This window comes from Leucoraja erinacea, chromosome 13 (assembly GCF_028641065.1).
Source record: "Leucoraja erinacea ecotype New England chromosome 13, Leri_hhj_1, whole genome shotgun sequence".
Classification (NCBI taxonomy): Eukaryota; Metazoa; Chordata; class Chondrichthyes; order Rajiformes; family Rajidae; genus Leucoraja; species Leucoraja erinaceus.
This window is the reverse complement of record NC_073389.1, coordinates 14,010,288-14,028,084: the sequence shown is the minus strand read 5'-3', so window position 1 is coordinate 14,028,084 and position 17,797 is coordinate 14,010,288. Positions and strand designations below refer to the sequence as shown.

General features: G+C 41.6%; 1 protein-coding gene across 12 annotated transcripts in view; it reads right to left on the bottom strand.

Moving 5' to 3' along the window:
* dmd (dystrophin) overlaps positions 1 to 17,797 on the bottom strand; it is a 1,582,845-nt gene that overhangs the window by 1,237,380 nt on the left and 327,668 nt on the right. For all 12 annotated transcript variants that reach the window (XM_055644518.1, XM_055644513.1, XM_055644515.1 and 9 more), the window contains exon 2: positions 11,678 to 11,739. In XM_055644518.1, coding sequence (XP_055500493.1) covers positions 11,678 to 11,739 — 62 coding nt within the window. The remainder of the gene's footprint in view (positions 1 to 11,677; positions 11,740 to 17,797) is intronic.

Sequence of the window (17,797 nt, the reverse complement as noted above, 5' to 3'; positions counted from 1 at the left end):
TTGTAAAAATTGTCCCTAGTGTGCGATGGTTCGTGTCGGGGGTGAAAGGAGGTCAGTGCAGGCTCAGTGGGCCAAAGAGCCTGATTCCACGCTGTATCCCTAAAGTCTAAAAACTTCTGGCAAGCATCCTCATCTAAAAGCCCACTTGGATGTAGAATTTCTTACTTTCAACTACTGTTACAATACCTACGTTCAGCGGCGCTGCAGTTCTGCCACTGGCCGTGTGCGCGACGTTGGCACCTTTGAGAGGGGGGCGGGATTAAAATCTAGATTTGTCTCGCTTGTCGGAGGCAGATTTCCTCGGGCTGCTAGCTGATGAAGAAAAATCCGTTCGCGTTTTTTTTATTTTTATTCGCTGGACAATTTAATAATTGAATTAAATTAAAAAGTGACTTCTAACGCCCTCAACGCCTACAATGTGACGGATCGCAAGAATAGTTCAAAACGAAGGGCAAGTCACTTAATTTACATATAATCTTGCTTCTTGGGATGGCTTTAATCTAATTTTATGTTGCGAAAATGTTATTTGGGCCCCATACGAACCGCCAGTGTCTTTCCTGCCGATATGGGGTTCAAATTCACCTCAAATGCAACGTTCCAATCGATCGCGTTCCAGAAGCAAGATGTTTAAAATGCTCTTTTTTTTGGACAATCATGTCATAAGCCGTCTAAATGGTCTATATTTTGTTATTCTCTCTCCATGATCATTATTTTTAAACTAAATATTCACAACCGTTTTAGTCAATTGTATTGTGCAAAAAATAATATTTTTGATTATATTGAGTGGATGTTTCTGGATTAATTTATGGGAATTAAACATTAAATTCCTTCCATCTAGCATATAAATTCATGACAGTGAGATTTAAAAATCATGTTATATTGTGAATTCTTGTGTGGATGGGATTAGTTTGTTATTTGGATACTTAGGCTATTTAAAACATATATCCTTTTCTTAAGAAATGAAATCTACAGGACATTTTTTTCTTTACATTTTAACCAGATGTCTCCAAAGAAGAAATGCAAAATTGTCAATCCAAATGCCCAGCAAAAGAGACTGATTTAGACAGCATTCGCAGAGATTATCTGAATCTGGACTACTCCAAATGTGATGATCTACAGGACATTCTTCATGGAAAAGCAGTTGGCAGAAAGGCATGTCACACGTGGTTTGAAGAGCAAAAACTTGTTGTTTACAATGCCAAAATTGAAGTTGAGGAAAAACAAGGTGTACAGAGTTGCTTATTGGTTACAATCTGAGGAGTATGATGATGCTACTGATTATGGTATGCCAGTGTACCAGCAAGCAACTGATATTCTCCATAAAGACTTGGTCTATTGCTAGAAATTGTAATTTATTTACCTATCTGTTACAGACTTACAGCATATAATACAATAATATTAAAGTTCTGATCTTGAGAATATCACATTTTTGAATTTTCAAGGCAGCCTCGGTGTTTAATACTCTTTCCATCACAACGGTCAATGTTGTAGTTAGCTACAATTAGGTAATTAACTAATTATATGCTTTAATTTCAGGTCATCCAAGTAAGATGTTTTATATTTGTTTCAGAATGCTTCAATCTATAATAACTGGAAATTTCATTCAGTTCTCTTAATTTTTAAGAAAGTTATGGGATTTTGACTGTCCTCGATCACAGCTTTTGTGTTAAGTCAATGGAAAAGCAATAGGGAACAAGATGCTAATTTCTGAGTATGAAAATGGCCATAACTTTTTCAATACTGAAGATATGAAAGTGAAGTAGGTGTCAAATTAAACTTTTTATGCTTTATCTGATGGGATAAATTGCAGACTTGATCTTTAAAATCTCAAAACTTTGTAACATTGCCAGTAAAAGCAGCAATGCCAAAGAACAATTGCCGCTGTTGCCTCATCTGCATGGAAAGGTCAATTAATGCAGTGGTGCCAGCAGCACCCAAATCTATACATGCATACAATTTTCAGCAGTGAATATGAGCGTAGATGTTGAACAAACAACACGCTCAAGAAATCAAAGAATTCGTCAGGAGGCCAAGCAGCGACGGTGGAAAGTGAAACACAAACAACACTTTAGCTCAGCCTCCATCACAGCAAAGCACAAACACTGAGGAAAGATCTCCAACTTGAAAAGCTGACACTGTTTCCCTTTCTGAAGAAGGGTATCGACACAAAAAGTCACCGATTCCTTCTCTCTGGAGATGCTGCCTGTTCCGTTGAGTTACTCCTAGCATTTTCTGTCTATCTTTGGTGTAAACTAGCATCTGCAGTTCCTTCCCACACATATCCCTTTCTACACATGCGGCCTGACCAGCAAATTGCTTCTCACAAATTCTCTTTTCCTGATTTTGTTTTTTCAGTTTTTCTTTCAAGATGGCTTCTCCAAAATTCGAAAGTACATCACGTCAGCACATCCATCGGACAAAGAGACATCCACCATAGCAACAGGTATTTTGGTCCATCTAGTCCATGCTGCCCATGAAGCGCCTCATCCTATATTAATTCAGGCAGCATTTCAGGAGGGAATGGATAGGCAACGTTACAGGTCTTGTTCCTCCCTCAGACTGAAAAGCAGCAGCTAGGCTGTTAATTGGTCCCGTAGCCCAGAGCAAAGCATCAGTCAGTCAAGTGCGTTGATCCACACAGTTTAAGGCGGCACTAATCACATTTTATTCTCTCCACGTTCCCACCAAGTCATCCCCAGATTCGATCATTCACCTACGCACAGGTGACCATTTCTAATGGTCAATTAACCCACAGAACTTTGTTGTGAGGAAATCAGCACACCCTGGGTGAAACCCAGGTCACAGGGAGAAATTGCAAACTCCACAAAGATAGCACCAAAGATCAGGATCAAACCCGGGTCTCCTGGCATGCGAGACCATGGTTTTTCCTGCAAAAGATAAATTTAATATCTGTACTGCGAACGTGATAAAACTGATTTTCATAGATAGTGAGCAATTCTCAGATCATTATTAAAGAGCAGGTTAAGGTGTTGATATTTTGCTTCAATGTTTGGTAAATTAATTTGGTAAATTTGGTAATTATGGCAAATTAATGGACATACATAGTTAATAGCCTAAAATATATCGCCAAATGGCATCAGCAGCTTGAGAGCTTTAATCAACTTGTTGTGCTGGTGGCATCTAGTGAAGGAACGTTAATATTGGACCAGCCTTCAATTTTCGATGCTGACAAATTGCCTTATTTGTTCAATTCAAATTCCTTCCACTGTGCCTAATTAGGCAGTTGAAAATATAACCAGATTTAACAGAGCCTTTCAAGCATGGTTCTGTCTTCCTCTGATCCACACAATCACCAAATTTATCCTTCCCATTATTAGCTCAGCTTTGTGACTTTTGGAAAAAGTATTTTCTCAGTCCTATCATATTACAGACTGCCAAGGGTTAAATTGTACCTGAAGGTGTGAACAGACAAATGCGAATCACGAAAGAGGAATAGAGTGATGGATGATGAATAAGAAATCAATTGGATAACTCTCTCTGGAAAGTAGGTTTCAGCGTTAATTACCTGTTGATAATGCTAGATCTCAGTGAGAGGTGCAAACATAATTATCTCCAGCATCATTCACAGCCAGAATTCACACTGTCGAAAGGCATGAGACTATTGGGTCTAATTAGAACTAATATGGAGTATTCTACAGGTATTATTCCCTCCCATATTAAAGCCATTAAACACACAGGCTAGATCACAATTTCAAACAGTGCTCTCTGCACAAAATAATTTGAAATGATTTACAGTGCCCTCCATAATGTTTGGGACAAAGACCCATCATTTATTTATTTGCCTCTGTACTCCACAATTTGAGATTTGTAATAGAAAAAAAATCACTTGTGCTTAAAGTGCACATTGTCAGATTATATTAAAGGGTATTTTTTATACATTTTGGTTTCATCATGTAGATATTACTGCTGTGTTTATACATAGTCCATAGAAACAAGAATAAAACTATTATGGAGACATCAGCCAAACCTTAGGCTTACCAAAATCAAATGTTTGGAACATCATTAAGAAGAAAAGAGCACTGATGAGCTTACAAATTGCAAAGGAACTGGCAGATCAAGGAAGACCTCCACAGCTTATGACAGAAGAATTCTCTCTATAATAAAGAAAAATCGTCAAACACCTGTCCGACGGATTAGAAACATTCTTCAGGAGTCAGATGTGGATTTGCCAATGACCACTGTCCGCAGATGACTTCATGAACAGAAATACAGAGGCTAAACTGCCAGATGCAAACCACTGGTTAACCGCAAAAATTGGATGGCCGGGTTACAGTTTGTCAAGAAGTACTTAAAAGAGCAACCACGGTTCTGGTAACAGTTCTTGTGGACAAATGAGATGAGGATTAACTTATACTAGAGTGATGGCAAGAGCAAAGTATGGAGGAGTGAAGGAACTGCCCAAGATCCAAAGCATACCATCTCATCTGTGAAACACAGTGGTGGGGGTGTTATGGCCTGGGCATGTATGGCTGCTGAAGGTGATGATACAACTGCTGATGGTAGTAGCATAATGAATTCTGAAGTGTATCGACACATCCTATCTGCTCAAGTTCAAACAAATGCCTCAAAACTCATTGGCCGGCGGTTCATTCTACAGCAAGACAATGATCCGAAACATATTGCTAAAGCAACAAAGGAGTTTTTCAAAGCTAAAAAATTGTCAATTCTTGAGTGGCCAAGTCAATCACCCTATCTGAACTCAATTGAGCATGACTTTTATATGTTGAAGAGAAAACTGAAATGGGCTAGTCCTCAAAACAAGGAAAAGCTAAAGAAGGCTGCAACACAGGCCTGGCAGAGCATCACCAGATAAGATACCCAGAAACCGGCAATGTCCATGAATCGCAGACTTCAAGCAGTCATTGCATGAAAAGGATATGCAACAAAATACTAAACATGACTACTTTCATTTACATTACATTGCTGTGTCCCAAACATTATGGTGCCCTGAATTTGTCTACATGGTGAAACCAAAATGTATAAAAATGGCCTTTATTAAAATCTGACAACGTGCACTTTAACTACATGTGATTTTTATTCTATTACAAATCTCAAATTGTGGAGTACAGAGGCTAATAAATAAATGATGGGTCTGTCCCAAACATTATGGAGGGCACTGTATGTTCGAGAAAAATATTACTTTTGATAACATTATCACATCCATACCGTTGCAAAATGAATCAAAATGATTGCATAGCAAAAAAGAAAAATATCTACATTAATAGAGATAATTAATCTAACAAGTGTGCCTCATTTCTTATGACCTGATTAACATCAAGCTATCTATAGCAATGTGTGTAAAAGTAAAAGTGCTCTGTGTTCACCATATTCACTCAACTATTGGGTTCCCTACCTATTTCACGTTTTCTCACTTGCATTTTTAATGAACCTGATCATTTTATGCTTCACTGTCTATCACAATACTATTTAAAATCCATCTAAAATAAGGTTTTTTTTAAAGATGGTACATTCCTTCAATTACATGACTGGAAGTTATTACAATGAACATGTATGCCCAAGAGTGTTATGATTTATCTTTCACCTCGAGGCCAACTTTTTATTATTAATAGAATGAGAACAGGCACTTTTTTTTAGCTCTACCCTCCCAAAATAGACAATGCCAAATTCCAAAATGGCAGGGGAGACGGCCACAAGGTCTGAAGCCCCTCCAGGAGCTGTTCTGAAGTCACGTGCAGGAAATAGTCAGTTGCAAACCCAATATCAACTGTGCGCTCCCGTTTTACGTCCTTCCTCAAGAAGGGAGTTCTTCTTGACACCTCCAGCAACCCAAAACTGTCAAACTGTGATGAATGTCAAACATTGAAATTATAGATTTTTGCAAAATAGCTTGGGGTGATATGACACAAATAATTGGCACGATGGCTGGATCGCTTACAATTCCCACGCAAACCTCAACACCAAGAATAAATGCAAGAAATCATGGACCAAGCAAAGATAATTCTGCCTATTAAACTGACAGCTTCCATCGTCCACGTGCAATCTAAGCTAACCGGCACTGTCCAATCCATTGAATTTCCCAAGTGAAAGCTCTGCATCAATAATCTATTCTACCTAAAGCTATGTGCAAACTATACAGAATCCAGCTCTGAAACAGAAACATTCTTACAGAGCTTACGGAAGCAACAATACCTTGCCTGCCTGCAGAGCAGAGGACTGCAGGTTATAATCTCAAAATAACGAGTCAACCACTCAGGACCAAAGCCCCTGTCCCACTTAGGAGACATAAACAGCAGCCTCTGGTGACCTTGCCCACCCCCCAAAAAAAAATCAAGGTCGAGGTGACCTGCAACCTCCTACCACCTCCCACGCATATGTTGAAAACCTTCCTCGACTATGAAGAAACCCGACTTCGACTAGACCTGCGACTAAAAAATTATAGATTTTTAAAACGGCAGCCTATTTTTAGTCGAGGCCGGTTTTAATGATGATGAAAAAATAGCAGCAACCTAGATGAAGCCTCGGCCACGCGGAAACCACTTTCGACCCTTAGGGAGAGTGACCAAAACCTCCGGTGACCTCATGGAAACCTTGGGTGGCGGGCAAGGTCACCAGAGGTTGCTGTTCGGGTCTCCTAAGTGGGACAGGGGCTTTACTTGACAAATAATTCTATCCCCCAACCAGCACATCCCCGCATCACCACCTGTGAATCCAAGGCAGCTGTGGAGGCTCAGCAGTTGAGAATATTCAAGGCAGAGACTGACAGATTATACTCCAAGTTGTAGTGTAGTGTTCATAAGGCGACTCCACCATTCAATCATGTCTGATCTCTCTCCCTCCCTCCTAACCCCATTCTCCTGCCTTCTTCCCATAACCCTTGACACCTGTACGAATCAAAAATCTATCCAACTCTGCCCTAAAAATATCCATTGATTTGGCCTCCACAGGCTTCCATGAGAATGAATTCCACAGATTCACCACCTTTTGACTAAAGAAATTCCTCCTCATCTCCTTCCTAAAAGAACATCCTTTCATTCTGAGGCTGTGACCTCTAGTCCTTGACTCTCTCACCAGTGGGAACATCCTCTCCACATCCACTCTATGCAAGCCTTTCACTATTCTGTACGTTTCAATGAGGTCCCCCCTTCATTCTTTTAAACTCCAGCGAGTACAGGCCCAGTGCTGAGAAACGCTCATCATAGTTTAACCTAATCATTCCTGAGATCATTCTTGCAAACCTCCTCTGGCCCCTCGCCAGAACCAGCACATCCTTCCTCAGATATGGTGCCCATATGATGTTAGCTAACATGTGAGAGTCTTTTAAAGGCCAGTTGATCTTAGTGTCGGTCAAGCATGTTCCAGTCAGGTGGAGGGATAATGGGTCTGTGCCACTTAGGCGACTTTTTAGGCGAGTGCAGGAGACTATGCAGTCGCCACATGTTCGCGGGTGGTTGCTGGTGGTTCACGGTCGTGAGTTGCTCCCGCATTCTGGGAACTGGTCGCGGCCTCATTCTGGTCGCCGCAAATTTTTCAACGTAAAAAAATTAGCGGCGACCAGAATGAAGCCGCCATGGAGAATAGCGAGGATTCTTGTACCGTAAGTAGGTCGCCAGTAGGTCCTAGTGGGTTGCCAGGAGGTCAAAGGTTCTCGTAGGTTCTCATGGGTTGTAGTTGGTGCTGACAGGTGAATTTCATTGGCTCATTAGGGGAACAAAAACGTAAGCAGTAGTTTTCAGAACCAAAGATAACCAACCGGTGATGTTAATATCTGCCGAGCTTCACAGCCGTGTTCCTCTGGCTTCTTAAAAGTTGTCTCCACTCCTTCTCCCTCCCCCCCCTCCCCCTTCCCCCACTATTTTAAAGGACTTACGCACCCCTTCCCATACACTGTGCTTTCACCGTCTTAATTACAACGCCAACCTTCCTGTTCATCGCGTTGTGTGTCTGTATCACCTTGGCTTTGTACCGTGTGAATTTCACTCAGACAGCACTTCCCCCACTTGCCCTGGCCCCCGCCTGCATTACGGGCTGGTGAAGGATGCGGGCGTACGCTTGTACGCTGTGTGTGTGTGTGTGTGTGTGTGTGTGTGTGTGTGTGTGTGTGTGTGTGTGTGTGTGTGTGTGTGTGTGTGTGTGTGTGTGTGTGTGTGTGTGTGTGTGTGTGTCCACTCTGACAGTCGGCGTTCCAGTTGCCAGTTTTTCAGGCGACTACCAACAAATTGACAGTCACCGCCCGGCATTCGCCTGAATAATCGCCTAAGTGGGACAGGCCCATAAGAATGACAAAATAAGGGAACCTTGGATAACCAAAGAGGTTGTAAATTTGGTCAAAAAGAAAAAAGCCGCACATGCAAGGTTTATGAGGATGGAAACTGACAAAGGCTTCGAGGAATGTAAAGCAAGGTGGAAAGAACTCAAGCAGGTGACTAGAAGGGCCAAAAGTGTCCACAAAAAGGCTTTGGCGAGTCAAATCAAAGAATATAACCAGGGAGACGGTGGTACTGGTCAATGATAAAGGAAGGAATTTGTGCTTGGAGTCAGGGGATGTAGGCGAGGTATTAAACAAGTACTTGGCATCTCTGCTCACCATGAGGATAGATCTCTAACTTGAAATTCAACCAATTTTTCAATACAATTAGCAAAAAGGAGTCATGGTGGATTGCCAAAGAAAGGAAGCAAGCTACGAGAGAGTTTGTGTGCTGTGAATCTCTGAGCTGGCCGATATTCTTATTAATGATTCACACGTCCCTCCAGGCTGCTCCTTCTGTTGATGATAGGGATTACTCCCGCTTAACAACCCAATGTATTAAATGGGAGTAATCCCTGTTGCATCCAAATTTTCTCAGTGCATTTGCACCAACCCATTACACTGGTCATAGATTTGATTTGAAACCAGCCTTGAACACATGCTGTCTAGATCTGTATAGAAAAGTTTTTAACTTCTTGTATTATTTTCTTATATAAAATAACTATAAATTAAATAGTGTAGGAAGGAACTGCAGATGCTGGTTCGAACCAAAGATAGACACAAAATGCTGGAGTAACTCAGCTGGACAGGCAGTATCTCTGGAGAGAAGGAATGGGTGACATTTCGGGTCGAAACCAGGAGACCACTTCCTTATCTATGTATCTCCATCTCCCCTGACCTCAGTCTGAAGAAGGGTCTCGACCCGAAATGTCATACATTCCTTCTCTCCAGAGATACTGCCTGTCCCTCTGAGTTACTCCAGCTTTCTGTGTCTATCTTCGATCCAATCAGATATATTCCATTTGTCCTATTCATATCATCCCATCCTCCTGGCAACGTAACATCGATTTCTTCTCCAGTTCAGACAGAAGGTCTTTGACCCAAAATATTAATCCCATTTCTCTTTCTTCAAATGCTTGCTGACAAACTGAGTAAGTTGTCTAACCTGGAGAATCCATTGATTTTTATTCTAAATGTAAATTGATGATTTTGAGTAAGATACTCATTAGCTTAAATGTTTGAACTAAAAATATACACCACTTCTGACAAATAAATGTTTGGAATTGGCAACAGCAATGACAATGGCTGAGCGCTCATCCTTACAATGGAGGAGGTCAGAAGGAGTACACAGATCTACTGTTACATGCAGTGTTGCAGAAGTTGACACCAATGATTTTTTCCTCCTCCAAAGGGTGTAGCCCTGCAGACCTTTCCAGTCCATTTAAAGAACTTTAAAACTAGACATTCATGAATCACACTGTTCAAAATCCATTGTAATAGGAGTTACAATTTCGTTTTTAAGCATTGATGCCATTCAACAACCTCCCTGGGAAAAAAAAACAATTTTGTATGCAAGGAATATCATTTCTTCAGAATAAGTATTTAAATATTTTGAAAGAACATCTAATTATTTTTGATAATCGTAAGCTGATTCCACATTGAAAAACGTTAATGCCGAGTAAAACCTGGAAATCTCTCAACTGAAAGGCAAGCTATTATTTTTCTGGTTTGCCATCTGTGAACAATTCTTCACTAGTTGACTGTTTAACTAGCTTAAAGACTTCACTTTTTCAGGATAGCATTGATCCACTGGAGATGATGCCTGTCAGCAAACAGCGTCAGGAAAGATGAAATATTGAATGGAGAGGTTTTTTATTTAGTTTAGTTTAGAGATACAGCGAGGGAACAGAGTCCCCGCTGACCAGTGATGCCTGCACAATAACACTATCCTACACACACTAGGGACAATTTACATTTATAGAAAGCCAATTAACTTAGAAACCTGTACATCTTTGGAGTGTGGGAGGAAACCGAAGGTCTCGGAGAAAACCCACACGGTAATGTGGAGAACGTACAAAGTCCGTGCAGAGAAGCATAGAAACCTGGAAAATAGGTGCAGGAGTAGACCATTCGGCCCTTTGAGCCAGCACCGCTATTCAATATGGATATGGCTGTTCATCCAAAATCAGTACCCCGTTCCTGCTATTTCCCCATATCCCTTGGTCCAAAGAGCTATATCTCTCTTGAAAAACATCCAGTAAATTGGCCTCCATGGCCTTCTGTGGCAGAGAGTTCCACAGATTCACAACTCTGGGTGAAACTGTTTTCCCTCATTTCAGTCCAAAATGAACTACCCCTTATTCTTAAACTGTGACCCCTGGTTCTGGACTCCCACAACATCAGGAACATTTTTCCTGCATCTAGCCTGTCCAATCTCTTAGAAATTTTATATTTTTCTATAAGATCCCCTCTCGCCCTTCTAAATTCCAGTGAATACAAGCCCAGTCGACCCATTCTTTCATTGTGCTGCCCCCTATCAGATAATGAGGATGAGATCTTTGTGAAAAGTCTTCCACAACATCAGCAGCAACCGCCAGGACCATTGCCTCATCACTGACCTGTAGGTCCAGATTACTAAAATGTTCCCAAAAGCAATCTAGCGGTTCAAAAGAGTGTAATTTTCCCGCTGATATTTAGTTTCAAACTCAGACAGGCTTTATGAAAGAAATCATGTGCTGTAATAAATATGTATCAGTCCAATATGATACCAGCTTCAAAGATCTCACCTCATATCAACGGTGCACAATTCCAGGTTCAAAATCGTTGATAATTTAGAAGTCATATCATGCTTGTAATGGAAAGGGTAAAATCACCTCCATGTAACAAGCAATGCAATGAAGCCCAAAGTGAAAGTGCTTTCCACCTCATTTTGCCTCACAGCATTAACAGATGCTTGCTGCCAAAAGTTTAGAAAGTCAAATAAACAAATAAATTCCATTTCCCGGCATTGATATCCTTATCTTAATCGAGGTTTAAATTGGTGGAAAAACATCTGCTTCTCGAAGCAAAAGAGAAAGTATTTCTGGCAATGGCAGAAGTTTAACATTTGTATTGATGTCAATGGTAAGTATATTTGCCAAAGACAGCAACCTTAAATCGAAAGAATTTGCAAGTTACTTTGTTGCAGAAGTGAAAATCATGCCATAAATCCAGGCACTCAAATTGATGAATAAAGATGTGCTAAAAATGCTTTATCCTCAAAATATGTCCTGCTGAGGTAAGTTTGGATGTTGCACATAAGGAGAACCTGATTCCCTGATGCAATGGAGAAAAACAGCACATTTCTCAAACAGCAGACATACAATCCGCGGATCAAACCTCGAAGCAGATTAAATAACAAATCTTCAGCGCGTCCTCTTGAATCCTTAGATCACTGTGGTATCTTCTTACCTTGACAAGCTGTGCATTTATCCATTTTGTGAATGTTTTCTTTTGAACATCTTCTCTTTCATCTGAAAATTTAGAATAAAAAAAACATTCCTCAGTTAAATCTTTCACTTCAACATCTAATATCATAAACGTCATGGCCATCAATTATGTCATTTAGAAGAACATTTATGCAATTAAGGAGAACTATCATGGGAAAATGGCATTGTGAAGCTCCATCAAGTCTGGTATAATCCACCCAGGTCCTCCATTAACCTGCCACACCAACCCACAGAGATGGTCGACAGGCACAGCGATTCCTACTAATATAAAACTCGGAAGACAAAGTTTTCACACTTCTGTACCTCTTGCCTGATGGGAGAGGGAAGAAGAGGAAGTGGCCGGCATGAGACTCGCCTTTAGGTTATGTTGGAGACCTTGCTGTAGATGGGGACAGTAGAAGGGAGGTTGGTTTGTATCATTGCTTGAGCTGTGTCCACAACTCTCTTCAATTTCTTGTGGTCTTGGATGGAGCAGTTCCCAAACCATGCCATGATGCCTCCTGATAAAATGCTTTCTACAGCACACATGTAGAAGTTGGTGAGAGTAGTCGGGGACATGCAGACTTCCTAAGCCTTCTAAGGAAGTAGAGTGTGGTGCTGGTGTGCTTTCTTGGCAATTGTTTTGATATGGCTGGACCAGGACAAGTTGCTGGTGATATTTACTTCTAAGAACTTGGCTTTCAACCTTCTCTACTTCAATGTGTGCCGGGGTATGTGTACCGCTTCACTTCCTGAAGTCAATCACAATCTCCTTGGTCTTGCACCCTCTGATTCCTTCACCAAACTAATTTTATGTCCAATTGATCCCCTGTCCCCTCACCTTATGGAACAGTCTCTCATATGGGACCTTGTCGAAAATCCTTGCTTAAAGTCCATGTAGTCAACATCTACTGCTCTGCCCTCATCAATACACTTGGTCACCTGTTCAAAAAACGTGATTACATTCAGGAAACAGGTTCCCTCACTCAAAGCTATGTTGACAATTCCTAATCAGTCTTTGCTTTTCGATGCAGATCGATCTTGTCACTCAGAATCCCCTCCAGTAGCTTACCCGCCACTGACATTTGGTTCACTGGCCTGAAATCCCCTAGCTTGTCATAGTGTCATGGAAACAGGCACTACGGCCAACATGTCCCAGCTACACTAGTCCCACCTACCTGTGTTTGGCCCATATAATTCTAAACTTGTCCTATCCACGTACCTGTCCAATTGTTTCTTAAACGTTGTGGTAGTCCCTGCCTCAACTACCTCCTCTGGCAGCTCGTTCCATGCGCTCACCACCCTTTGTCTGAAAAAGTTACCCTTCCGATTCCTAATAAATCTTTTCCCCCTTCACCTTTCCTCCACTTTACAGTACTTCTTAAATAAAGCCAGATAGGTCTCCACAGATGCTCCAGTTTCCTCCCACAACCCCGACAGACTGAATGGCACTGTAAATCGTCCCTCATGTGTAGGCCATGGGGTAATCTGGGGGCAGTGAAGGGAATGTGTCACAAATAGAGGGATTGGTGCAAATGGGAGCTGATCGTTGGTGCAGAGCGGTGATTTAAAGGGCACATTTCCTGACTCTAACATGGGCAGTTATCAACTAACTCACTTTCATGTAGGCGAATACAGACACACATTGCAGACAGTGAACCAATTGACCCCCTGCCCAAGGCAGAGCTTTTCCAGCTTTTTCTAAAATATTCATCAGACAATACCAGAATCAAATATAATGTCACCATTACTGATCAAATCACCCTGCGGTGGAGGTAGAGAAAACTGTCTGAAGGCACAAGCTAGTTTCCACCTAATTGGTCATTTAATAGGAACAGACTATTTGCACTTAATACACATTGATCGAATTAGGTGACTTAATTCATGGTTTAAAAAGAATGTGTTATTGCAGTCTCTGATTAAACAAGGACCAAGTAATAAAATCAAACTGCAAATCTCTCCCCCATACACAAAAAAGGCAGAATGACAGAATTATGGGAAAGAATACAGATGGTATGCTTGCCATTGGTTGGGGCATTGAGTATAAAAATCAGAAAGTCACAACATAGCTTTAGAGGAGTTTGGTTAGGCTGCATTTGGAGTATGATGTACAGGTCTGGTTGCCCCATTACAGGACAGATGCTTTGGAGAGGGTGCAGAAAAGGTTTGCCAGAATGATTAGTGCATATTTTTTTTTTAAATTTAATTTTTATTAGCAGTACGGTAAATTACAATAATACACAACACATATGTCTTACTACATTTTTTGTACCGCTTCATTTTTTGAGCTTTGAGAAAAAGATAGAAGTAAAGGAAGTAAGGAAAGTGCGCAAGAGTCGTGAAGGTGTAGGAGAGTGTTAAGAAAAGAAAGCCCCTTAGAAAAGAAGTTAGAGAAGGAAGTAAAGAAAGAAAGTAGACCCTAGAAAAGAAGGAAAAACAATCGCTCTATTATAACATTAAACTCTGCAGAAAGGGGACTACCAACCAAGTCTGTTGTTGTTGTTTTGTTTTTTATTACCAGATCCTGGAACCTTTTATTTATTTATTTATTTATTTATAAAATTACTATTGCACCTTATGCTTGTAATAATTCCAAAAACGTAGACCACGTCTTTTGGAAGTGGTCTGGTTTGCCTGCTAAGAGGAATCTCATCTCTTCCAGATGTAGTGATTAGTGCATATTAACTATAAGGGGGAGTGTTGGGAGGAACTGCAGATGCTGGTTTAAACCAAAGGGAGATGTTGGACAGACTTGAATTGTTTTCTCCAGAATGCAGAAGATTAAAGGAAGACCTGAAAGAAGTGTATTAAATTAATGTTAGACAGAACCTTTTGTTTCCCCCAGGATGGAAATATCAAAGACTAAAGAGCGTAGTTTCAAGGTGAGAGGAACAAAGTTTAACGGATATGTACAAAACACAATGTTGTTTTACACAGAGAATGATGGGTGGAAAGAGTTGCCAGGGTGGTGATGGAGGCAGATATGATAGTGGTGTTTACGAGGCTTTTAGATAGAAACTAGACCAAGTGCGGACCCATTGGGTCCCCGTCCCCCAACACAATATTCCACCACTCACCCATAGCCCCCAACTGCGCAGGCGCGGCCGGCAAGTGTGAGCACAACTGTCAGATTTATTAAAGTTTAAAATGTAAATAACTTGTAAAATTTAACATCTGAATGAAACGTGCTACTGCACACCATAGGACAATGGTGAGTAAGGTGTGCCTAAAATTGTCGCACTGTCATGTAAGATCAGTGAGCCAGTTCCTCCGAGCTGAATAAGGGATCCCCGAGCCAACTGCCCACCAGCTGAGTCACATCTATCGGCTTCACTGCTCCTTCTCAGAACCTCCCTCCGTGCTGTCACTTGGTGTCAAATTTCCTTGGGCTTTCTGTGGTGATTTACAGCCATGCAATTTCCTGCTCATATCCACGCATCTTTGCCTTCAGCTTTAGGTGTGGAGATGTATGTTGTACAAACAAAACGTTAAAACAAGCCCGAGCCTTCCGACAGCCAGAGTTTCTCACTTTTGCCATCCGTATTCCGCACCCCTCTCTCATCCAAAATGCAACAGTGGATCGCTCTAACCTGATCACTTCCCCAATGCTGCAACTGTTCCCAGAGACTGTTGGTGTACACCCATTCCTCACTGATTCAGATAAGAGATGTAAGTTTTCAGAAAATAAATTGAAGAGCATAAATAGCAGAAGCAAGAATGGGCCATTTAGCCCCTCAAGGCTGATTCTTTATTCATTAGTATCATATCTGATCCAACACACTCCGTCCATTTTCCTGCCCCTTCCCCATAATACTCAATTCCCTTCCCGAGTAGAAAATCTACCTCAACTCTAAAGACACACAAGGAATTTGCCCCCACTGCTCTAAAAACAAGCTATAAAAGCAATGCAACAAGTGAAGAAACAATGCCACTAAATAAGCACCCCCTTATTTAGTTTAATTCATACAGCTTGGAAACAGGCACTTCAGCACACCGAGTTTGCGCCGTCCAGCGATCACCCCGTACACTAGCACCGACACATAGGGACAACTTACAATTTTTACAAAAGCCATTTAACTTCCAAACCTTTGTCTACATCTTTGGAGTGCAGGAGGAAACTGGAGCACCCAGCGAAAACCCATGGGAGAACGTACAAACCCCACATAGACAGCACCCATAATCAGGATCAAACCCAGGTCTCTGACGCTGTAAGGCAGCAACTCTACCACTGCGCCATTGTGCCGCCCAAACTGAGTTCTGAAACTATTCCTTTGAGTTCTGAACTCGATGCTAAAGGAGATATTCTCTCTACATTTACCCTGACAAACCCCTCAGAACCTTATGTTTCAATACAATCTCCTTCTCTTCCTCTCAATTCCAACGAAGAGAGTCAAAACTCATTTAATTCTTCCTCATTGGACACTTGTTCTGTAGCCAGGATCATTCCAGCGTATTTTCTCTTAGCAGCCTTCAATGAAATAATGTCTCCTTAAATAGAGTGACCAAAATTCTTCTCAGCACGTTAGACGTGGTCTCCTTAATGTTTTGCAGTGTTGCAGTAAAACATCCCTTCTTTTATACATTTATCTCCCTTGAAATAAAGGCCAACTTTCCATTCAGCTTTTCTCTTGCACTTGCCAGCTTTCTGTATTTCCAACACAAATCCTTTTGTGTCACAGCTTTCTGAAGTCTTTCTTTATTTAAATAATAATGCTCTTTTGATCTTCCGCCCTTAATGAACAATAACATCTTTCTTCACAATGCATGCCATTTGCCAACTTTTGCCCACACATAGCACCATTAATACCTTGTCTGAAACCATATCCTCCTTGCCTTTCCACCTCCTTTTGTGTTATCTGCAAGTTTGACTGCCAGGTGTGTGTTTCCTGGCTTCAAGTTATTGATATATATTGGGAACAGTGATAATCCCAGCACTGATCCTTTTGGAAACCTACTGGCCACATGATGCCAACATGAAAATTACCACCCTATTCCTTCTTGGATGCAATCAGTGGCGGACTGGCCAGGGTGTCAGCTTGCCCGATGGCAAGTGGGCCCCTGATGAAGTGATAGCAAGTGATGGCAAGTGGGCCCCTATTAAACGATAGCATTGTAGTTGTGGGTGGGCCCCCTTTGTCTCCTGGCAACCAATATTTTTAGACCCAGTCTGCCACTGGATGCAATATACTCATAGTTCCCCTCTATTCTCTCGCACTATTTCGTTAAATAACTATTCCAGGCACAATTTCTTCCCCCGTTCATGAAGCTATGCTTGACCAGATTACTTTTTCACAGCTGTGCCACGCCTACCCCTTTAATAACTGAAGGACCATCACAGTCGTAGCAGGTCACCAAAAAAGAAAAGACTGGACCCCCCCCCCCCCCCGATAATGTCTTCAACAAGCTACGACAATGTCCACGACAAGCATAGTCAGAGTATAGAAGTGAGATCGACCGATTGACCAAAAGGTGCCAGCACGCCAACCTGGCTCTCAACATCAGTAAAATCAAGGAATTGATTGTGGACTGGTAGGGGAAGGATGAGGACCCACAATCCTGTTTACATCAGTGGGATGATGGTGGAGAGGGTCAAAAACTTCAAATTCCTGAGCGTGCATGTATCCGAAGATCTTTCCTGGACCCACCACACTGATGCAATTATAAAGAAGGCACATCAGTGACTACTGAGAAGATTACGGAGATTCAGCATGTCAAAGAGGAGTCTCCTGAACTTCTACAGGTGGACAGTAGAGAGCATTCTGACTGGTTGCATTGTGGCCTGGTTCGGCAACTTGAACTTCCCAGAGCGGAAAAGAATGCAAAACGTTGTGACCACTGCCCAGTCCATCATCGGCTTTGACCTCCCCACCATCGAAGGGATCTATTGAAGTCACTGCCTCAAAAAGGCAGCCAACATCATCAAAGACCCACACCATCTTGGCCACACACTCATTTCACCGTTGCCATCGGGAAAAAGATACAGCAGCCTGAAAACTGTAACGTCCCGGTTCAGGAACAGCTTCTTCCCCACAGCCATCAGGCTATTAAACACGACAACAAATAAGCTCTGAACTACAGTAGACTATTATTACTATTGCACTAT